Source organism: Haliotis cracherodii, unplaced genomic scaffold (assembly GCF_022045235.1).
Source record: "Haliotis cracherodii isolate W230 unplaced genomic scaffold, xgHalCrac1.p SCAF_4, whole genome shotgun sequence".
Classification (NCBI taxonomy): Eukaryota; Metazoa; Mollusca; class Gastropoda; order Lepetellida; family Haliotidae; genus Haliotis; species Haliotis cracherodii.
This window is the reverse complement of record NW_027266297.1, coordinates 43,651,896-43,675,748: the sequence shown is the minus strand read 5'-3', so window position 1 is coordinate 43,675,748 and position 23,853 is coordinate 43,651,896. Positions and strand designations below refer to the sequence as shown.

The following is a 23,853-nucleotide window of genomic DNA, read 5'->3' as shown; positions in this document are numbered from 1 at the left end:
CCCAGCAATGAGGATCATTAGAGGTCAATGTACGAATATTTGAACCTCTGAAAACAATAGGAGAAATCTGAGGAGGTTCCTAAACAGTGTTTGAATTTTTTTTTGTCAGGATGCCATCATGACCCATAACCTCCAAAAGCTGCGGGCCCTGACTAAACTCTTCAGGCCCTCATCGTAAAAATCTATGCAGCTTATTGTGACAGATAAATCAAGACGTAAATTTACTGAAGGCCATAAGGACCCATACGAATTTGAAACTACGGGCCCGATATGAAATCTACCTGCCACAGGCCTATAGGCAGGCACTTATTTCGAACACTGTTCCTAAACAAAGGTAATGTCATGACTTGACCTCCACTGACCTGTTCCAGTAAACCATACTTGTAGTTGTCCCGGGAGACAGTGACAAACACCTCCTGCAGGTGGATCACGGCCGTCAGGAACCGATGGTACGAGCGGCGCGGAAAGTGCTGAATACAAAACAGGCTTCATTACAGTGCATCAGTTTTTTGTAAACAGGGTCTTATATATGTTTTTCAATAAACTTCATTATCATCAATGGGTCAGTATTTTAACTGTTACCATAATCATGATAATAACCCGGTATAGTGCATAGATACTTAATAACATTAATAACAAAGCAAAAGGTGATCAGGGCTCACTAATACTGACTTTTGACATATTTCTAAGTTCAAAACAAGAAAGGAAAGCAACATTTTCGCAGAAAATCGACTAATGCCCAGCACTTCTCCTATTGGTATAGAATCTGTACCCCTCAATTGGAAAAGAATCCATGAAGCAGTTCAAATCCAAAAAACAAAATCAAACTTTGCACTGCACCTGTTCTAATAGTATGGAAACTCTTGGTAAATTTGAAAATAATCTATGCAGTATTGTTTTAAGTTATAGGTTGCACAAATGTTTAAATAAAAGATTTCTAAGAAACAAAAAGTAATATAGTCCATTCATAATGTACCAAATTCCATCCACCAAGTGAAAGCACATGGCGCTAGAGACCATTATTGGATCAACAGATTTTCATTCTCAGCTCCCTGGGGATATTGTGACCTACACACTGGAGACAGAACCATATTCGAACGCATCATATCATATCTCATACTGGTTGAATAGAGCAAGTTAAGGGTTTATACTGACCTTGAACCCATCTCTCCAGGCAGGTGACGTGTTGGTGCTACGAAGGTCAAGGTTTTCTGTGAATGTCAACTTGTCATAGGTTGCATGTGGTGTTCCCTGTAACATGGAACACAGGAAACTTGGTTAGAGAGGACAAAATACATGTGCTTGCTTGCTGGTTGATAGCCTGAGCAATGATCCATGATGTCACACACCGCATCCCGATGACATGCGTCCCAAAGTCCCAAAGTCAGTGAGTCTGAGCACCCGATCCTGTTAGTCACCTCTTACAACAAGCATAGTTGCCTCATACAGCAAGCATGGGTTGCTGAAGACCTTTTCTAAACCAGATCTTTACAGAGATCAAGATTACTGCACTTGTTTTGCGAGTGTATGCATGCGTGTCATTAGAAATTGGCACTAGTCCTATAGTCCAAACTGCCCAATAGTTAAGGTATCATAAGGACTGGTAGAAATTTGTCATTTTCAAGGGCTTTGCTATATGTTATCATCATAAGGACTAGTGGACTAAAACGGTTAGTTTCTACCGCTGCATGTGTGTGAGTGTATCAGACTGCTTATAATAGTCAAGACTAATACCAATTTTATAGTGCTAGCCCACTGAGATACCATGCCACAGTTTACCATGAATATCCCACTCAGACACAGTATACTGACTCTGAGTCAGTCTTTGTATTAACCCCTCAATACCGAGCGCCAGGCAGGGTAAAAACAAGTATCATCTTTTAACATCTTTTGGTATAACGCAGCCTGGGATAAAAAAAAACACCTTCCACTCTCAGGACAGTCGCTCTACCACTAGTCCATGGAGGTGGACCACAGACATTTATGAACATTGTCAGACATACTCAAATGGCTGATAACTACACATAGTTTCTTACACCTGCAAATTGTGTGCTTCTGCTATAATCAATTGTGGGCTAACAGTAGTATGGCTAAAATGAGTGAAAAAGAACAATAACAACTATTTCCAAGAAACGATTTAATTATGAGCCAAGATTTACTTTTATATACTGTACTGTCTTTATCTATAGCTTCTGTGAAAATCAACTCAGTGGAGTGAGTGAGTGAGTGAGTTTGGTTTTACGCCGCTTTTAGCAATATTCCAGCAATATCACGGTGGGGGACACCAGAAATGGGCTTCCTACATTGTACCCATGTCGGGAATCAAACCTGGGTCTTCGGCGTGACGAGCAAACGCTTTAACCACTAGGCTCCCCGACCGCCCCCCGAAACACGCTTCTTGACCCTATTTCATCTGTTTTGACTCATGTTAACCCTGAGCTACACATTTAGTGTTGCTATGCAGGTGTTGAAATGAAGTCCTATTCTCATTCATATGAACTCATCTCAAAACTTTCAGAATGATTTCTAAAAGTTTTGCACATTTCTTTAATCATGCAGATCCTGTGGGTTAAAACTACCCTTATCATACCAGTCCCTTAATGAGCAGGTCAACAACAGTGTCTCAGTCCCTAAGAGTCCCTCTTTACACTCACCAAGTAGAATGCTCCTGGTGGGTTGAGACACATGTGACAGTGGGTAAAGTTGGACCACGGCAGATTGACGGCGCTGTCTAAAGCCACCTGTACAACAAACAACGATGAGGAACATCAAGCACACAAATAATGCAATAACAATACATAGTGTCACATGCATCAGCCCATTGGGGCTAACTCATGTATAAAAGTTTGGGGGTGAGTAATTGCCCTTGAGGGACCCCAAGTTTGTCTTCCAACCATCCCTGATGCAAGATTCTACTGGTATCTGCAAGGTATGTAATTTTGTAGTTCTTGATAAATAAATAAATAGATTTTTCCATTTCACAATCCAATTCTGCATATGAAGTACAGATAAGATTGAGTATCAGATTCTACAGGGAATTTGCAGGTCCAAATGATATGTTATAATGAAAACGCATTAAAAGAGATAATTAATTTGGTATGAACAACACAAATCTGTTGCAAGAGACTTGGACAAAGGAAAATAGACAAAAGTCTGTACCTTGACACCATGCTTGGGGCTGTACTCAGCGATGAAGTTGAGGTCCTGCTCCAGAGGCTTGGAATCCATGGACTTTGTCAGCTGATTCTGTAACACACGCAACCCAGGTGAACATCAATCTATGAGGGAATCCCTGTTTGGGAATTTTCCCTTTGACTAAATGTAGGCTGGACAAGAAGTTGACAGAACAACCGTGATCTGTTCACCAAGTTTACCCGACAGTGCTGTTAGTTCACCAAGCTTACCCAACAGTGCTGTTGGTTCACCAAGCTTACCCGACAGCGCTGTTAGTTCACCATGCATACCCGACAGTGCTGTTTGTTTACTGTGCATACCTGACAGTGCTCTGTTAGTTCACTGTGCATACCCGACACTGCTATTAGTTCACTTTGCATACCTGACAGAGCTCTGTTAGTTCACCATGCATACCTGACAGTGCTTTTAGTTCACCATGCATACCTGACAGTGCTCTGTTAGTTCACCATGCATACCCAACAGTGCTCTGTTAGTTCACCGTGCGTACCCAACAGTGCTCTGTTAGTTCACCGTGCTTACCCAACAGTGCTCTGTTAGTTCACCGTGCGTACCCGACAGTGCTCTGTTAGTTCACTGTGCGTACCCAACAGTGCTCTGTTAGTTCACCGTGCGTACCTGACAGTGCTCTGTTAGTTCACCGTGCGTACCCAACAGTGCTCTGTTAGTTCACCCAGCATATCCTCACCCTGATGTACTGCTCCATGTTCTTGTCGCTGCGGAGGAAGCTATCCTTGGCCTGTGTGTTCCTGGCCACAGCCTGCCTCACAGAGATGGGCGTCCTCTTCATCAAACCATGGAACAGTTTGCTCTCGCCCTTCGTGGGCAGACACTTCATGGAATAGTAGATACGGTCTGAGTACTTCGGTCGTGGTTGCCACAGGCCCAACCGAAGCCAGTCTGCTTGAGGCACTTTGCTGCACTGCAACAAATATGATGGTAAACAATTCAATTACAGGAATTCAAACCATCTGTTTGAAATGTTCATCTAATGCATGTTGAAAGTACAAGCAAGACCATCACTATCATGACAAAGTCTAAATGTGTATTTCTTTTGAGAGGAATATTAATCCAGTATATTGTTCATCTGGTGTATGACTCTTACTCAGGGAGGGATCATTTTATACTCTGTAGTCACTGCATCAAAACCTGCATTTTATTTCCAAAAAAAGAAAGTGCCAAACAATATAATTTTTTCTTGCAAGTAATCTTTTCCAAGACATTCAGCATGTCCTGTGAATAATTATAGTTTTTCATAAAATTTGAGGCAATGTTATTTCCCTAGTACTTTGTGGAACAAATTATTTTAAAATAACTCCCATGCCTCCACCCAGAATATCAGCTGGTCAATCCTGTGGTCAGTCCCTTACCTCTAGTGGTTTTCCCTGAGGGCCTTTGGGCACCTTGGTGATGCGGACCAGCATGGAGGTACAGGGCACAAACCTGGTGTTGTTGGTCCTCATGGAGGTGTCGGAGAACGGGTCCACACCATTAGGTCCCTGGTTGTAGACCCTCAGCTGGTGGGCACCTGTGTTGAGGGACACCTGCAGCCACAGTCAGGTGTTAAGCTACATTACTGATTCTAAAAACAATGAATGGATTGGTGAGTGAGTCAGTCAGTTGAGTTTTACACCGCTTTTAACAGTATTCCAGTTATCTCACGGCGTGGCAGCTTAATGTGGGAGGAAAGCCCCAAGTGATACAGGTCTCCGAGTTTACCACTTCGGTGAAACCCACCAGCACAGGTATGGTGCTGACAAACCTAGAAACAATATCGGAGCAAACCGGAATTCGAACCCACAATCATAGGTTTCTGGCATGCCCGTGCCCAAGGGACGCAACTCTGCACAGCGAATCACGGCACCTTAGACGATTGGGCCACCAATGTCCCCGAATGGATTGGTGAGTTCATGTTATTTGTTGTAGTCTCCAATAACTCAGTCATAGGACAAACCAACCTGAAAAACAGGTCCACAACTGACAAACTAATGGCAAAGGTCTGATACACATGCTCTCAAGCTCTTGATACCTCATGTTTTGGCCCCTTGATTCCATTTTTTTCCATTCCTTTTACAATTAGCTGTGCGAGGCTAAGAATAAAGTATATCAAAGGAAATAGTAAAGCATCATTAATGTTCATTTTGCATATTCATTGCCAATAACAGGCTTACACATTACTCCTTAAACAAAGTTCAAGTCCCTGAGATATGACAGAAATTGGTGTACAGGTGTAAGTCCTGCCTGTAAGCCTGTACAGTCAGATGGACCTGGATGATGTTCTATGAAACAACCTTAGCGCTATGACAGTTGTATGTCTATGTTAAGGTATGGGAGTCATGATCGCCTTAGCGCTAAGATCGCTTTGAATAACGCACCCTGGGTGTTTAGATGTAAGTCCTACCTGTAAGCCCTGTCTGTCTATAGCTGGTTGTCTCTCCGATCCAGACTCCACAAAGAGGTTGAGAGTAGCATACCCGACCACAGTCAGCTTCTTGTAGAACTTGTCCATGGTATATATCTGGAACAAGTCATTCAAACCTCTCATGATTACCACCCATTTATCCATCACAAGAACTGTCCTTCAAACGTGTCCATCATCAAACTTCACATATACGAGGGGCATTCAATTAGTTTTGCAACTTCAATATAAGACTATGTCGCAGAATATCTTTTGCACTTTTATTTTTCAATATGATCTCCATTCACCTCAATAAACTTTTTCCATTTGTACTACAAGCTTTTGATACCACTTTTATAGAAATCCGCAGATTGGCCCTCTAACCACGCCTCTGTGGCAGCCTTTATGTCCTCGTCATCCTGGAAGCATCTTCCACGTAGGGCAGATTTCATTTGCCGGAACAGGAAATAGTCACTGGGGGCTAAGTCTGGGCTGTAGGGTGGGTGATTTAACTGTACAGCCCAGACTTAGCCCCAAGTGACTATTTCCTGTTCCGGCAAATGAAATCTGCTTTACCTACATACTAATGGTGAGGTGAAATGTGGTTTAATGTCACATTCAAGATTACTGCACCCATTTAGCATGTGGCTGCTTCTACTAGTTCAGAGGAATGTTGGTTTCATAGTGCTAGCCCACTGAGATACATTGCTGCAGTTTTACATGGATAACCCACTCAGACACGTTATATTCTGAGCCGAACAGTTCTTGTTTTATCCACTTAATGCTGAGGCAAGGTAACAGCAAGTACCATCTTTTAACATCTTTTGTTATGACACAGCCAGGGAATTCAAACCACTAAACTTCCGTTCTTTGATATACTATTGCATCCGCCAGTGCTTCTTACTGGCTGTGGTGCTGTTGTAGTGCAACAGTGTTGTCATGAGTGCAAGTGTGCAGTGAAGCAGTCATAAAATCAAACCCATTTGCAATCCAAATTGATGTCTAATTTTATTGTGATTTTAATGATTGTCTAAATAAATTTGAGTATTTCTTGAAGTCATGATAGAATAATTCAGTATCTGTCCCTCAAATTTTGCAACAACTTAATAATGGACAGATAATCTAGAGAGCCACTTAACTCATTAGCCATTCTTTAATGATTGTCCCGGAAAGTGGGTCTGTTATGAGGCCTAATCTATGTGTATAATTATCTAACAAAGCACAATTCTATATTCTACCATAACTATGTGAAATACTTCAATTTGATTGTGTAGCGGCCATAAAATTTTCGAGTCCCGTGATGGGATTTGAACCACGGACCTTCTGATCCGAGGTCGGACGCCATGTCCACATGACCAAAAAGGTTAACCCCGTCAGCAAGCTGACAAGGGAAGGATGTCATCTGTGGGATGACTTCACTACTGCTACAATTGGACAATCAATAAAATAAGACAGAATCAACTTGGATTGAAAAATGCATCTGATATTATGAATGCTTCACTGTGCACTTATACAAATCATTTGTGGTCAAATCAGATGTTGGGATAGAATTTATTACAATGACCCATTCGGAATCAATCAAAAGTCATCCAGGGGACTTGCAAGATAAGAGTCAGGTAAAACCCTAAATTTAGGCCACTCATACTCCCTCGTACCCTATTCCATCTTTCTAAAAATACATGTCAAAATTGAACCACCAGAATCCTGCTTTCTACCAGCGTCCCTGCAAAACTGTCACTGCTGGTGCTCCGTGTTGGTATACTTTAAAACTGCTTGGCCACATATCCTCTGTCCCAAATGATGAAAACAATATCCAAGGAATCCCAAGTTAGTTGCATTTACACAAATCATTGCATTAGTGTGGCCGATGTAGTTTTTGTATATATTTGTTTTAATTTCATTTTAGGTTTTTACGTATATTTATTATATATAACTATTTGTCCGTTTCAGTCAGCTATAACAAAGAGTATCTGACCTGTCTTACCTACTAACTGCCCCATGGCCAGAAGCTTCATTTGCTGATTGGCCAAGCTAACACCTATTGTTAAACTGCATGCTTTGATTACACTGCATACTCTCTCAGCACATAAACTGACAGAACTGCTCAGACCAGCAAAGTGTAAAGAGACAATATTAAATCAGGTGAGTTAAATGGTTATAATCTCTATCCTATGTTGTATTTAAATAATACAGTATGTTTAAAGTGTTATATGAAGTAAACTAAATGTATGTAATGTAACCTAAATGTTGATTATGTCTAAATATTTAAATCTGCTTAAGATAAGCTAAACACCCATACTTTATCAATGAAACGTGTGTATTACTTTGTTCAATTTATTTAATGTTAAATAGTGTTTTAGTCTATGTATTGTTTATTCAGATAATCTATGGTATTGCCATACGTGTGGCAGTTGGGACCCACACCCTTGTATCACTCACAGGGTATGCATTGTGTTATTTATATTTGTCTAAGACTTACAATGTAATCTAATTGTGATGACCACATTTAATGTAAGATCATGTCATTAATTTCTGTCTTAAAGTATTGTATATGTTGATGCAGAATGTGTAAGCGTTATGTGTATATCTTATAGTCAAAAGAAAGTCAAGGCGTTATCTCCCTTGAATGTCGGTATTGTTGATCATGCATATTACTGTATATGTTCTGGTATAATCGTTTAAGGTTAAGTCTATCTTATGTTTAATGGATGACTGATAAATGTAAATATTTACTTGTAATAAGCCTATGCTATGTATCTAGCATTAATGATAATGTTTAACTTAGTATTTATTGTGTAATTATGTGTTTCAGGGTGTATGATATATAGATCCTTATCACACTCAACGCATCGCAATAAAGACCTCAACCCCGTAGTATGTGTTTGTTCGATCTAAAAAGACATACACTAAACTGCTACTGTCACTCGGCCACCACTGTCACTCTTTTGTTTGCATGCCGGGGTAGAGGCACGTGAAATCCATGTGGGATATTCCATGTTGTGTTGGCAGGGGGTACAGGACTACACACCAAACAGTAAGCTGGATTGGAGGGTTTATATAACCAAGCTGTTACAGCATAAAAAACTGTTGCATTGAACAAATAGTTGTTTTTCTTTGGATGAATATTTTTTCACATTACAATGTTAAAAAAACACGAAAGACACCTACCTCCCCTTTCACAGACATGTTCAATTTGCCTCTCGTGCCATCCGGATTACGCGGAACAAAGGAGTTCGATTTTAAATCGGTCATGGTAGAATGGAGATAAACGTACTGTGTTTGAAAATTAGATTAATGTTAGACTGAAGTGATAGTGTCCATATTAATCATTTGAAACCTCACACTGAAATTTAGAGACTATCAATTCGGTTTAAGATTAATCTTATTTTCAAACACAGCATGTAGTCAAGGTTCTCTGGTTCTATGGGTGACTGTAAGCTCCCTGCAGTGTTACCTTGAGCAGCAGTGTGGAGGAGGGTGCGACGGTGGGCAGCCTGTACTCCTCCTTGTGTTCGTATACCGGGTTGTAGCTGTCACTGTCCAACTTCACCCCGGTCGAGATGTCCTTGCCGTGCACGTCATAGCGACGGTCAAGGATACGCCCGGCGACCTGGGAACATACACATAACTTGTGATCTTCATAGATTATATCTTACCAGCAGGGTACTACATCACACTTCATCAGCCAGTCACAGCTGAGAGAGCAGGGTCCATACAAAAATTCAAGGCCTTTTCAATGCTGCCTCCCCAAAATTCAGGTAATACAAATTAATTATTCTTCATTCCCTAAACTAGTCACACTTGATCTAGCAAACACCATCCTGTTATTTCATTATTTAAATGTGGCACACATCAGGACCTTATGTTCAATTTGTTACTGATATAGTTTTACTATGAAATAATTTTATAGCTTTTGGGTTTAGATATTTTTTCAGATTTTACACAACTGATTCCCTTTAACAGGCCTCTGATTTTGAACTGTTTAGTTTCCTACCTTAGAAAATGTGACTGAGTCTGGCAGGTATCGACAGCCATCAATGTAGACATCAAAGCCATCTCCGGCCATGAAGGGTTCTGTGGGTGGGTTCTTCCTCTCATAGGGCAGCCAGGCATACTGGGGACAAAGTCATCACTATACATGACTGCTGCCTGAACATGTGGGAACACAGTTGGAGTGATCGAGTTGGTGAGTGAATGCTGTTTTACACTACAGTCAGCAACATTCCAGCATTATGAGAGCAGCAAGAAAACAAGGCCAGGGCCAGGGCCAGGGCCAGGGCAATGGGAGTTTGAGAGCATGAGCAGGACCCATGTCAGCAGGGTACGACACACAATCAGGTCACACATTTAACCCACCTGATCCTCATATTAGATGACTGTCATGTTTGTTTGTTTGTTGTTTAACACAGCACTCAGCTATATTCCAGCTATATGACGGCGGTCAGTAAATATTCGAGTCTGGACCAGGCAATCCAGTGATTGATATCATGAGCATCAATCCACGCAATTGGGATCGATGACATGCATCAACCAAGTCAGCAAGCCTGACCATCCGATCCCGTTAGTTGCCTGTTACGAGAAGAAGTCGCCTGTTACGGCAAGCATGGGTTGCTGAAGACCTATTCTACCCCGGATCTTCACGGGGCAACATCAGCATCAGATACTGGGACCTGTTCTGACATATTACACAATGATCTGGTTCATAATAAGTTCATAACCTGTAATTGATCACTTGATCATTCTTGAAAGACAGGGACAGTGACACTTTATATACTGTTATATTTGTATTTGACTTACGGATTAATCACCTGCAGTCAAATATAACTGATGCAAACAAACTGAAATTTGAACTTGTTGTTTTGGATGGATACGATATACTCATGAAGTGTCATTCTTTAGGTTTTAGGTTTAGGTTTAGGACAAAATAAAATAGTGTTCCTCCCTCTTCACTTTTGTTTTCAATAAGAAAAAAGGAAAAATGTCTGACTGCTCTCATCACTTTGAAAAAAATGTGCCTCAGAAACATGTTTTTTTTAATGCAGCCACTGCAGAAAGACATCTAACAAGGAGAACAAACTCTTTTCCGATGGACATACCAAAACTAATCTGTTGGCAAAAGAACTGCAACATTCCTACCTCGGGTAGATTGTCCTCCTGATCATCAGAAATGTCGCTAGGTGTCAGTGAGCCAGGTCTTGGGTTGCCATGGAAAATATGAATTCTCAATGATCCACGGCCATATCTTTTATAATCATGTAAACTGAAGTCTTCCAGTGGGAGGCGAGATGCCTCGGGTACTGGTGGGGCGAAGAGTTTGAGTGTGTGTGTGCCATTGTTTATCCTCATGAGAGCAGGGTTAAACTCACGGCGCTCTCGAGAGGAGAGATCTGGAATTTAAAGACAGAGTAAGATCAAAAGACGCAAGAACTAAGGGAGATAATTTGTATGATTATTTTTAGTTATTTTACTTGCTGTCAAAAATGAGTGAGTGAGAAGTGTTTTGAGCTGCTCTTAGCAATATTCCAGCATTATTGTGGCAAGGGACACGCACTGGTCTTTATACACTGTACCACCCAAGTGGGGAACTGAACCTAGGCTTATGGTGTGATAAGTGAGAGCTTTAACCACTAAGCTATCCCACTGCCCCTCTATGCAAAATGAAGGTCAGCTGTAGTGCAAAGGGGTTCATATTGATTCCTACAGCTTTAGATTATGAAAACACACAACCTTATAATTGACATAATTAATTCATATGATCCCAGTTTTGCCTGTGATTATGTCCACCCAAAACATGGATGGCTTAAGTGTCTTTCTTACAGATTTCATACACTATTAGCCTGAAGCACTTCCTCCTCTTTTCCAAGGTATCATGCCAGATTTCAATGATATTGTATCAATAAAAATCACAACAACCAAAACAAACTTTGGGAGGGGCTTGCCAATGGTATAATTTTCCTCCCATTGATATTTCACCAGAAAAATATAACTGGTATGAATATATAATTTTTCCATGACTTTTACAACTTTGGAAACTGAAACTTAATTCCACAACTTTTCCCGGATTTATGACTCCTCCGAACTCTGTCCTCACCTCTGATGTGTGAGATGACCAGTGGGATCGCAGTCCACGCAATTAGAGCTTCCTCGTCGTACAGAGATGCCTCCTGGGAGTGAGGCTCAAGGTAAAGGTCATCCACGTAACCTCCGAGTTTCTTTCGTAGATAGAATCGAGCGATAAGAATCATGTCCCCTTGGAATGCTACATCCTGGAATGTTGCTTCTTGCTGCCCAAACACGTGGTAGCCATGCTTGAAGTTAGAGCGTACAGCCGTCGTACTGCAGGTCACAGGACTAGTGCTGGATTGTACAACCTGGATGTAAAATAATGTCATGATCAAACAAACAATTGAGTGAGTTGGGTTTCTTTCAGTAATAGTGAGGTGAGGTGAAATGGGGTTTAACATCGTGTCAAGATGATTGCACTTATGTAGATACGTGTGTGTGTGTGTGTGTGTGTGTGAGCCGACCAGTTCTTTTTTAAGCCCCTAATGATGTGCGCCAGGCAGAGTAATAACAAGTACCATGTTTTAACTTCTTTTGGTGTGACATGGCCGGGGAACAAACCCTGAACATTACACTTCTGGGAGGACGCTCTACCACTAGACCATCGAGGCAGTCCTGTTTCAGTAATATCTCAGCCTGACAGTTTAATGCTGGAAAACAGCCCAAATTGGCACAGGTCATAAATGTTTATTCCTCTTTGAACCCCATGATGTGAGGGTGAGGTGACTGATTAAGTATATAGATCAAGTCCATGGAGGCAAGACATTGATTTGTGTTGTTTGGGTAAGATGACACACCAATCCAGCCAGGTCAGTGCTATCCTTTCTCGACTTATACCTATTACATACAAATAATATATGCGATATTATGACAAAAACTTATATGCAAATATTAAGTACTTGTACATTCGACCAAAATTTCATTTAAAGCATGTGAGTGAATGAGGTTTAATACCACTTTTCCAGCAATAGCATGGTGTTAAACACCACTAATGGGGTTTTGGTGTGATAAGCCAACACTTGAACCACTAGGCCACATCCTCCATCACAGAAATTGAAACAGACAAATAAAACATTCAGAGCAACATAAAGAAGTTACAAGAAGTATGTGTCCTTTTAACGTAACATAATTTATCTCTTTCGAAGAGGGCATGGGTGGCCCAGTTGTCTAAGGTGCCGCGACTTGCTGTGCAGAGTTGCATCCCTTGGGCACGCCAGAAACCTATGATTGTGGGTTCGAATCCCGGATCGCCCTGATTATGTTTCTAGGTTTGTCAGCACCATATCCGTGCTGGTAGGTTTCACTGAAGTCACTTTGGGCTTTCCTCCCACATTAAGCTGACACGCCGTGATATTACTGGAATGCTGTAGAAAGCAGCATTTAACCCAACTCACTCACTCACTCACTCTTTCTTTCGACATTACTTGATGAAGCAAAATGAGTTCAATATTACTATTTCAGTTTTATCACTCAGCATGTCAGATTTATGTGGAGGAAAGCCCAGCTGGGTAAATCAGCAGATCCTGGCACTGCGAAGGGACACAACTCTTAATAGCGCCACAGCCACCTGTGTTCGCTTAATGACAGTGAAATGTCAGTGACAGAAGAACAAATATTTCACACAGTGGACATGACATGGACTGACCTTCCCAGTAGACTTGTAGTAGGCGGTCAGTCTGACCTTGCCCTCCCCAGAGTCCGCATGCTTGATGCGGTCCACCTGGAACCCGAGGGTGGGCTCCAGGGGCGTGCCCCCCGATCTAATAGGCGGAAAGACCTCCTGCTGTCGGCTGCTGCAAGACACATACACATATACATGCACTGATAGAGACAAATAGCAAAAACTCATCACTGTGATGTCACTGCTACTGGGGCATATCAAGATATGGTAAAAATTGACCTAAAACATGAACATTTCAGTAAAAATTCTGTAGTGCATGGAATATTGATTTCTTTGGTATATGTTAATACAAATAAAACTTAATAATGACACTTAATATAGTAGGGCTAGGACGGGTAACTCGGGTACCCGGGCCGGGTGGTTACTGAGTACGACTCGGGTACCCACAGGACTACCCGGACCCTTGGTTAGTCACGTGATATATTGTTTAATGACAAAAATTACCTAAAACTCTATGGTTCCACTACAAGTCACTATTGTTCCCATTTCTTTCTGACAATGCACCCATTTCTTCTGACTTTTATGTGATCGAATAAAGATAAAACTCCATGCAGTAAACTTCAGTGTATGCATGACCAGATCATTTTACACATGTATCTAAATACATTTTGCCAGGGCTATGGTCAAATGTTTCCAAATCGGATAGTTTGTAGCTATCTCTAAATATAAACAACGGGTACCCGAGTAGGGTCGGGTAATAGGGTGGTTGGTACCCGGGTAGTAAATTTGGACTCGACCCAGCCCTATATTATAGTGTCTGATCTAGCAAATAGTAATTACAGGACAACAGAAACAACAATAATAACAACAATAATAACAATTGCATATCTGTTCTGTGCTGTATCAATGCCCCAAAGCATATAATTATTATTAGAATTCTTATTAGGATATGAAATTCATGTTACAAAAAGAACATCAAACAGAATACATACATTTCATGTAAGCATCACAAACATGAAATAAATATTTTTGCAACACTCTTTTCTATGAAGACGTGAAACTAGAACTATATAACTACAAGCTGAGGGTGATTTGCCTGGTCGCCATTGTATCTCCCCGAAATATCCAAAAATATTTTTTGTCAAATCTGGTGAAGACTTTTTTAAATATCTTATTCTATGTTATATGAAAACAAAACAATTTCAGTTTAGGAGACAAACTTCTTATATTCAGAATTTGTCTTAGAGGCTGCCAACTACAGTTTGAAAAAAGTGTATGTCCCTACCTTCTCCTTGGCGAGTGGTAGTTGGGGGTTAGAGGGGGTGAGGCCGAGGGGGGTGGGGGGATTTGGTGGGGAGATACAGGGAGCTGATGCAGGATCATCCCTCCCTGCAAAGATACAAAGTACAGATCCTCAAGCTGGTTAACAATTGTTACATTTCTTTCTGAACATTTAAACTTAGATATAAATTACTTGGTAGACAATAATAGAATTGTGAACACTGTAAATATTTTTTTAAGTTACAGACAAATCTGGAATTTTCAAAGATTCTCACTGTTTACAGTTATAATGCAGTTATACATCATATCTGTGACATGCTACTGGGGTGAAGGGTACTGTTAATAAGACATGGTTAATTCATTTGTTAAATTCATTATAAAATATGTTGTTAATTCAAGCATAGAAATTCAATGTCATCATAGGGTGAATGGGTTATGTGATTAAGTACTTAATAAAATATTAACTATCACAACTTGACATCAGTTAATTTCTTTGTTATTAACTATCACAACTTCACATCAGTTAATTACTTCGTTGCGGAACATGCCTACTGTTCTTTTATGCAGGATCCGTGAGTTACAAGGTTTGTCAGTTCTATGGTGAGTGCTACAGTGCCTTCCAACAATATCTAAGTGTGGTCACTCTGTGATAGTGCACTTTCTTATTCTTAACACTAACTGCGGTGAGAAGACATGAATATTTCGGTCGAACAGGAATCACAAATCAAAAGCAACAGGCTCAATGATCAAGTCAGTATTTCCAAATATTTTCCAAAACAACAAATGTCAAACACACATTTACTACTTGTGTGAAAACTTGTCTTCAATCCAAAATCAGCAGATCCTGACAAGGCTAGGGGAAGTGATTCACAGTTTCGATTTCGAGAGTACAGTTAATTCTTGGTCCTCTTCATATAATCTCACTTCAAGTAACACTACAATTACTGTGTACTGTCACTATTGCTGGACAACAATCACTACAGAAGACAGTCTGTGTGTCTACCTGGGGAGCCAGACTGTAGAGATCCCTGTTGTTGGCGGCAATGGTAGACTGAGACTGAGACGGCACATCACGCATGTGGACGATGCGATAGAAGAGTTCTGCATCGGCATACTGAAAACATGGGATCGACACATTGGGGAAGGAGAAAAGTATTTGTCAATGATGAAGAATTTTCTATTTGGAATTCATGTTAGCGGAGAGAGCTGAAGGTGGTTTTATGACCCTTTTGTCCCAAAATGTTTGAATTTGTTGTTCATATTTGTAATTAGTCTGTCATACAGAGCCTGACAGCGCATGCAAGTCTAGATTAGTCTCTGGGCTCCTTTTTATTATATTTTTTTTAGATAATTTGATAACTGTTTTTTCTGTAAAATATTTTCATTTCAGAGACCAGGTGTTAGTCTGATTTGTAATATTTGCTTTTCCCTTCCTTGAATAGGGTTTAATGACATCACTTATAAGTTTTCATTCATACAAAAAGTGAGAAATATGAAAATTGTACCCATGAAAATATACAACTCTTGTTTCGGGTTAACATTAAGGCACTTGTTGAACAAGGGAAATTCTTAATCTATAAGCATTCATAGATATGAAGACGTAGAAATAGTAATGAGGAGTCATCAAATTCCAAATGTGTTCGGACCACCTCCTTGGTCTAGTCGTAGAGCGTGGAAGGTCCGGGGTTCAATCCCCGGTCACGTCATACCAAATGGCTTTAAAGGATGGAACTTGTCATTACCCTGTCTGGCGCATGACATTAAGGGGCTAAAACAAGGACTGGTCGGCCCGAAGTCAGTATACAGTGTCTGAGTGGGGTATTCATGTTAAACTGCGGCGCTCTCGCACACGCACACACACACACACACGCACACACGCACACACACATACACGTGTCGCTATATAAATGCCATAATCTTGAACGCTACGTTAAACCCCATTTCACCTCACCTCACCAAAACTTGTTCATCTAAAAGTTTCAAACAGGTTCAAGCATGTAAAATGTCAGTAAATATACCATGGTGCTGGGATTTCACACCGTTTAACTTACTGGAGGTACTGTGTTGAGCTCGTTGAAGGTCATGAAAGGTTTGATTGGGACATTCCTGAATGGAATCTTGAATCTGCCAGCTTGCAGTTTGCCATTAGAATCAAATAGTGGAATCTTGGTCCACGCCCGTGTGATGAGTCGCTGTGTGTCGTGGTCTGACGCTGGGCCACCCTGGCACTGAAGCTCCACCACAATACCCAGGTCTTGTTGGGGAGGACATCTGTAGACACATTTGGGGCAACATATCATACACATGGAACACCAAGGCTACAGCACAATACCCAGGTCTTGTTGGGGAGGACATCTGTAGACACATTTGGGGCAACATATCATACACATGGACCACAAAGGCAACAGCACAATACCCAGGTCTTGTTGGGGAGGACATCTGTAGACACATTTGGGGCAACATATCATACACATGGAACACCAAGGCTACAGCACAATACCCAGGTCTTGTTGGGGAGGACATCTGTAGACACATTTGGGGCAACATATCATACACATGGAACATCAAGGCTACAGCACAATACCCAGGTCTTGTTGGGGAGGACATCTGTAGACACATTTGGGGCAACATATCATACACATGGACAACAAAGGCAACAGCACAATGAAAAGATGAAGAAGATTGCCGAAGAACACATAGAGGCTAATCAGAGAACTGTTTGTTTCATGACTGACATGAACCCACAACAAACAAGATTACTTAGACGAACAAGCAAAGTCTCGAGACCAATCCAGGGCTGAGTTTCGGGCATCTTGGGCTGCCTTTCATGATTTGATTTAAAGTTCTATAGAGTACCTCTGTCCAAATCCTACAAGAATCTATCTCTGGCCCAAATCACAACAAACTGTTGTTGTCTGGTGACAGGTTCAAGGTATGTGTGTGTATAAACTCACCTTGGAACAGGCTGTCTGGCACCAATCACAGCATTGCTGATGTCAATGTTCTGAGGTTGTCTGGTGACAGGTTCTAGGAATGTGTATGTATAAACTCACCTTGGAACAGGCTGTCTGGCACCAATCACAGCATTGCTGATGTCGACATACTGGTGTTGTCTGGTGGCCGGTTCTGTGTACACCATGGGGAGGTATGTTGGTTCACCCATCTTGGCTGTGCTGCTGTGAAGGCCCACAATGAGTCTGGCTGCTGTTATCTTGGTATCCAGGTTCAGCAAGAAGTCGTAGAAGATGACAAAGCCAGCACTGGGGAGACAAGGCAGAAATACAGGTGTAAGATGGCAAATAGAGTTATGTGAGGGTTAGCACTTTCCTGTGACGCATATTTATATTCTCTTGCATCCCTCACAGAGTTGAGATGAAATGCATTTTTATGTTTTTGTATGTCTGTGTTTAAATGAGTGCCTAAATATGTTTAATTATTGTTGGATTTTAATTTGACACTATTTCTCTTCCTACACTTCAAATGCAAGAATTCTGGCACATAATATGAGTATGACACAAACACTCATGTAACTATCTCCATGCTTGAGAGGATGCACTGACACAAATACAAGTTCCACAAGACTTGCAACTAATAACAAAAAAATGCGGAGTCACAGAACTGTGATGTTTGTATCCTCATGAAGCATTATAACAAGCATATGCAGTGTCCTACAATAAGGAGTATCCTGGGGTCCTTGTGGTTTGCTGCTATAGTATTTGAATCCAGTGATCTAAATATTTTACTTTCACCATTTGTGTTAGGACAAGGACCCCTTGACTTTCATTTTGGATTTAAAAACACTGATATTTCAAAGAGTATCTGCTGTGACTTGCTACATATTCTATAACACACTTCTTGTTTCAGTTGTATACTTTGCAGGAGCTCACTATGCAGGGATGCCTCCCTTAGCTGTATAAATGAGTGAGTATGGTTTAACACTGCTTTTAATAATATTCCAGTAATATCACGGTGGGGACACCAGAAATGGGCTTCACACATTGTACCCATGTGGGGCATCAAACCACTAGGCTATCTCACCTTTCCCTCTGTATGAAGAATGCCACTGATCGTGGTTTGAATTCTAGATTTATCCTGCTTATTAGCCTTGGTCCGTCATCAACATATCAGTTTCATTGTTGTAAATAATCCTAAACATCGACAAACCATGGCACATTTGGATTTCCACCCACCTGAAGATGAAATGTTGTGAAGTAAGCCACAAACTCTTCGAAACTGTATGACGTGATTGATATAATGCGCCATGATCCACACCATTGTTGTACATGGACACATTATCAACAAAGTCACATGGATAGGTGACTAGGGACCAATTCTAACCTGGAATCCCAACTGGCGATCTCACTGATATGTTTTCATATAAACCCTCATATATTTGTCCTTGCAGACGTGCACTCTGTCATGTTGTAAAATTCAGTCACATCATCATCCATCATCAATCATAATCATCTTTTATATGCTGGTATTATTAAACTGAGTTACTTTGTCATTACTTTATACATCAGGGTTGTACCTTGACTTACAAAAGTGGGGGCTGAGGGGACTCCAATAATTACTTTTAAGGGTCCTTACAAGGGTAATATGAGGGTCCTGTAGATTAATGAAATGGTTTAGTGTACTGTACGTTTTGATAATTACTTTAGAGCCTAGAATGAATCAAAGATCTTGTGTCCCTTGGGACACAGTATAATTTTTTTCTATGTCCATTCTCTGCGTTTGTACTTACTGGACGCACATTTGTGTGTCTCGTAAAACCCTGTACATTTTCTAGGATTGTTAGGCATATGTAAGTTTGGTTACACACAGGAAAAGCACCTGAAGGAATCAACATAAGAATATATGCACACAAGCAAAGGCAAATGTGCCCATGCTGGCATAGTGTGTGTGCTAGGAGGAACCTACAATGGGGCATGCTTAATGTGTATGCGAGATCAGAATCTTAAATAAATCTGAACGAGCCCTCTACTATAAACAATGGACTCCAGGATCCCCTAATGTCTCACGCTTTGATATTCCTACCACTCGTGTAACCAACTCAAGATTTGCAGTTCTCTGTTAGGTGCCTGTAGATAGCAAATCTATTTGAGGGTAATAGTAGGCCTTTGATGTGATTTAGTAGCAGTGTGACGTCTGCACTAAACGGCTGATTACAATTGAAAGGGAACACTATGTTACTTCATTGTGACTGCTGCACTGGACAATTTGGAATAAGGGCAAGTTCTTTACTTACACTGGAGAATTATTTAATAAGAGAATAATCTTTCATCAAATCGGAGCATGTCCTTTTCACTAAAGAGGAGGAATTTGTAAAAGAGGCATAGTTTATAATTAAACTGGAAAAGATGGAATAAGGTCATGATCATTCAATAAAATGGAGAATGTTAGAATAAGGACAGTCTTTAATTAATCAGGACCTTTCATTACCTGGTGAAGGAAGGAATAAGGGCATGATGTTTCATTTACTGAAGAAGGATGGAATAATGGCATGACCTTTCATTAACTGGAGAAGGATGGAATAAGGGCATGACCTTTCATTTACTGAAGAAGGATGGAATAAGGGTATGACCTTTCATTAAGTGGAGATAGATGGAATAAGGGCATGACCTTTCATTTACTGAAGAAGGATGAAATAAGGGTATGACCTTTCATTAAGTGGAGAAGGATGGAATAAGGGTATGACCTTTCATTTACTGAAGGATGGAATAAGGGTATGACCTTTCAATAAAATGGAGAATGTTAGAATAAGGACAGTCTTTAATTAATCAGGACCTTTCATTATCTGGAGAAGGAAGGAATAAGGGCATGATGTTTCATTAACTGAAGAAGGATGGAATAATGGCATGACCTTTCATTAACTGGAGAAGGATGGAATAAGGGCATGACCTTTCATTTACTAAAGAAGGATGGAATAAGGGTATGACCTTTCATTAAGTGGAGATAGATGGAATAAGGGCATGACCTTTCATTTACTGAAGAAGGATGAAATAAGGGTATGACCTTTCATTAAGTGGAGAAGGATGGAATAAGGGTATGACCTTTCATTTACTGAAGGATGGAATAAGGGTATGACCTTTAATAAAGTGGAGATGGGTGGAATAAGGGTATGACCTTTCATTTACTGAAGAAGGATGGAATAAGGGTATGACCTTTCATTAACTGAAGAAGGATTGAATAAGGGCATGACCTTTCATTTACTGAAGAAGGATGGAATAAGGGTATGACCTTTCATTAAGTGGAGATGGATGGAATAAGGGCATGACCTTTCATTTACTGAAGGATGGAATAAGGGTATGACCTTTCATTTACTGAAGGATGGAATAAGGGTATGACCTTTCATAAAGTGGAGATGGGTGGAATAAGGGTATGACCTTTCATTTGCTGAAGAAGGATGGAATAAGGGTATGACCTTTCATTAACTGAAGAAGGATGGAATAAGGGCATGACCTTTCATTTACTGAAGAAGGATGGAATAAGGGTATGACCTTTCATTAACTGAAGAAGGATGGAATAAGGGCATGATCATTCAATAAAATGGAGAATGTTAGAATAAGGACAGTCTTTAATTAATCAGGACCTTTCATTACCTGGAGAAGGAAGGAATAAGCGCATGTTGTTTCATTTACTGAAGAAGGATGGAATAATGGCATGACCTTTCATTAACTGGAGAAGGATGGAATAAGGGCATGACCTTTCATTTACTGAAGAAGGATGGAATAAGGGTATGACCTTTCATTAAGTGGAGATGGATGGAATAAGGGCATGACCTTTCATTTACTGAAGGATGAAATAAGGGTATGACCTTTCATTAAGTGGAGAAGGATGGAATAAGGGTATGACCTTTCATTTACTGAAGGATGGAATAAGGGTATGACCTCATAAAGTGGAGATGGGTGGAATAAGGGTATGACCTTTCATTTGCTGAAGAAGGATGGAATAAGGGTATGACCTTTCATTAACTGAAGAAGGATGGAATAAGGGCATGACCTTTCATTTACTGAAGAAGGATGGAATAAGGGCATGATGTTTCATTAACTGAAGAAGGATGGAATAATGGCATGACCTTTCATTAACTGGAGAAGGATGGAATAAGGGCATGACCTTTCATTTACTGAAGAAGGATGGAATAAGGGTATGACCTTTCATTAAGTGGAGATAGATGGAATAAGGGCATGACCTTTCATTTACTGAAGAAGGATGAAATAAGGGTATGACCTTTCATTAAGTGGAGAAGGATGGAATAAGGGTATGACCTTTCATTTACTGAAGGATGGAATAAGGGTATGACCTTTAATAAAGTGGAGATGGGTGGAATAAGGGTATGACCTTTCATTTACTGAAGAAGGATGGAATAAGGGTATGACCTTTCATTAACTGAAGAAGGATGGAATAAGGGCATGACCTTTCATTTACTGAAGAAGGATGGAATAAGGGTATGACCTTTCATTAAGTGGAGATGGATGGAATAAGGGCATGACCTTTCATTTACTGAAGGATGGAATAAGGGTATGACCTTTCATTTACTGAAGGATGGAATAAGGGTATGACCTTTCATAAAGTGGAGATGGGTGGAATAAGGGTATGACCTTTCATTTGCTGAAGAAGGATGGAATAAGGGTATGACCTTTCATTAACTGAAGAAGGATGGAATAAGGGCATGACCTTTCATTTACTGAAGAAGGATGGAATAAGGGTATGACCTTTCATTAACTGAAGAAGGATGGAATAAGGGCATGATCATTCAATAAAATGGAGAATGTTAGAATAAGGACAGTCTTTAATTAATCAGGACCTTTCATTACCTGGAGAAGGAAGGAATAAGCGCATGTTGTTTCATTTACTGAAGAAGGATGGAATAATGGCATGACCTTTCATTAACTGGAGAAGGATGGAATAAGGGCATGACCTTTCATTTACTGAAGAAGGATGGAATAAGGGTATGACCTTTCATTAAGTGGAGATGGATGGAATAAGGGCATGACCTTTCATTTACTGAAGGATGAAATAAGGGTATGACCTTTCATTAAGTGGAGAAGGATGGAATAAGGGTATGACCTTTCATTTACTGAAGGATGGAATAAGGGTATGACCTCATAAAGTGGAGATGGGTGGAATAAGGGTATGACCTTTCATTTGCTGAAGAAGGATGGAATAAGGGTATGACCTTTCATTAACTGAAGAAGGATGGAATAAGGGCATGACCTTTCATTTACTGAAGAAGGATGGAATAAGGGTATGACCTTTCATTAACTGGAGAAGGATGGAATAAGGGCTCGACCTTTCATTTACTGAGGAAGGATCAAATAATTGTATGACCTTTCATTAAGTGGAGAAGGATGGAATAAGAAGAGCATGACCTTTCATTAAATGGAGGATGGAAGGAATAAGAGTATGACCTTTCATAAAGTGGAGATGGGTGGAATAAGGGCATGACCTTTCATTTGCTGAAGAAGGATGGAATATGGGCATGACCTTTCATTAACTGGAGAAGGATAGAATAAGGGTATGACCTTTCATTTACTGGAGAAGGATCGAAGAAGGGTATGACCTTTCATTTACTGAAGAAGGTAGAATAAGGGTATGACCTTTCGTTTACTGAAGAAGGATGGAATAAGGGTATGACCTTTATTAACTGGAGAAGGATGGAATAAGGGCATGACCTTTCATTTACTGAAGAAGGATGGAATAAGGGTATGACCTTTCATTAACTGAAGAAGGATGGAATAAGGGCATGATCATTCAATAAAATGGAGAATGTTAGAATAATGACAGTCTTTAATTAATCAGGACCTTTCATTACCTGGAGAGGGGAAGGAATAAGGGCATAATGTTTCATTTACTGAAGAAGGATGGAATAATGGCATGACCTTTCATTAACTGGAGAAGGATGGAATAAGGGCATGACCTTTCATTTGCTGAAGAAGGATGGAACAAGGGTATGACCTTTCATTAAGTGGAGATGGATGGAATAAGGGCATGACCTTTCATTTACTGAAGAAGGATGAAATAAGGGCATGACCTTTCATTAAGTGGAGAAGGATGGAATAAGGGTATGACCTTTCATTTACTGAAGGATGGAATAAGGGTATGACCTTTCATAAAGTGGAGATGGGTGGAATAAGGGTATGACCTTTCATTTGCTGAAGAAGGATGGAATAAGGGTATGACCTTTCATTAACTGGAGAAGGATGGAATAAGGGTATGACCTTTCATTAACCGGAGAAGGATGAAATAAGGGTATGACCTTTCATTAACTGGAGAAGGGTGGAATAAGGGTATGACC

General features: G+C 40.4%; 1 protein-coding gene across 3 annotated transcripts in view; it reads right to left on the bottom strand.

Moving 5' to 3' along the window:
• LOC139478211 (uncharacterized) overlaps nucleotides 1–23,853 on the bottom strand; it is a 67,407-nt gene that overhangs the window by 5,737 nt on the left and 37,817 nt on the right. For all 3 annotated transcript variants that reach the window (XM_071260589.1, XM_071260591.1, XM_071260590.1), the window contains 16 exons: nucleotides 17,609–17,815; nucleotides 16,607–16,826; nucleotides 15,559–15,669; nucleotides 14,560–14,663; nucleotides 13,299–13,446; nucleotides 11,682–11,961; nucleotides 10,727–10,977; nucleotides 9,585–9,704; nucleotides 9,045–9,200; nucleotides 5,594–5,710; nucleotides 4,563–4,736; nucleotides 3,881–4,114; nucleotides 3,160–3,246; nucleotides 2,655–2,741; nucleotides 1,156–1,251; nucleotides 363–470 (listed from right to left, as the gene is read on the bottom strand). In XM_071260589.1, the coding sequence (XP_071116690.1) occupies nucleotides 363–470; nucleotides 1,156–1,251; nucleotides 2,655–2,741; nucleotides 3,160–3,246; nucleotides 3,881–4,114; nucleotides 4,563–4,736; nucleotides 5,594–5,710; nucleotides 9,045–9,200; nucleotides 9,585–9,704; nucleotides 10,727–10,977; nucleotides 11,682–11,961; nucleotides 13,299–13,446; nucleotides 14,560–14,663; nucleotides 15,559–15,669; nucleotides 16,607–16,826; nucleotides 17,609–17,815 (2,500 nt within the window). The remainder of the gene's footprint in view (nucleotides 1–362; nucleotides 471–1,155; nucleotides 1,252–2,654; nucleotides 2,742–3,159; nucleotides 3,247–3,880; nucleotides 4,115–4,562; nucleotides 4,737–5,593; nucleotides 5,711–9,044; nucleotides 9,201–9,584; nucleotides 9,705–10,726; nucleotides 10,978–11,681; nucleotides 11,962–13,298; nucleotides 13,447–14,559; nucleotides 14,664–15,558; nucleotides 15,670–16,606; nucleotides 16,827–17,608; nucleotides 17,816–23,853) is intronic.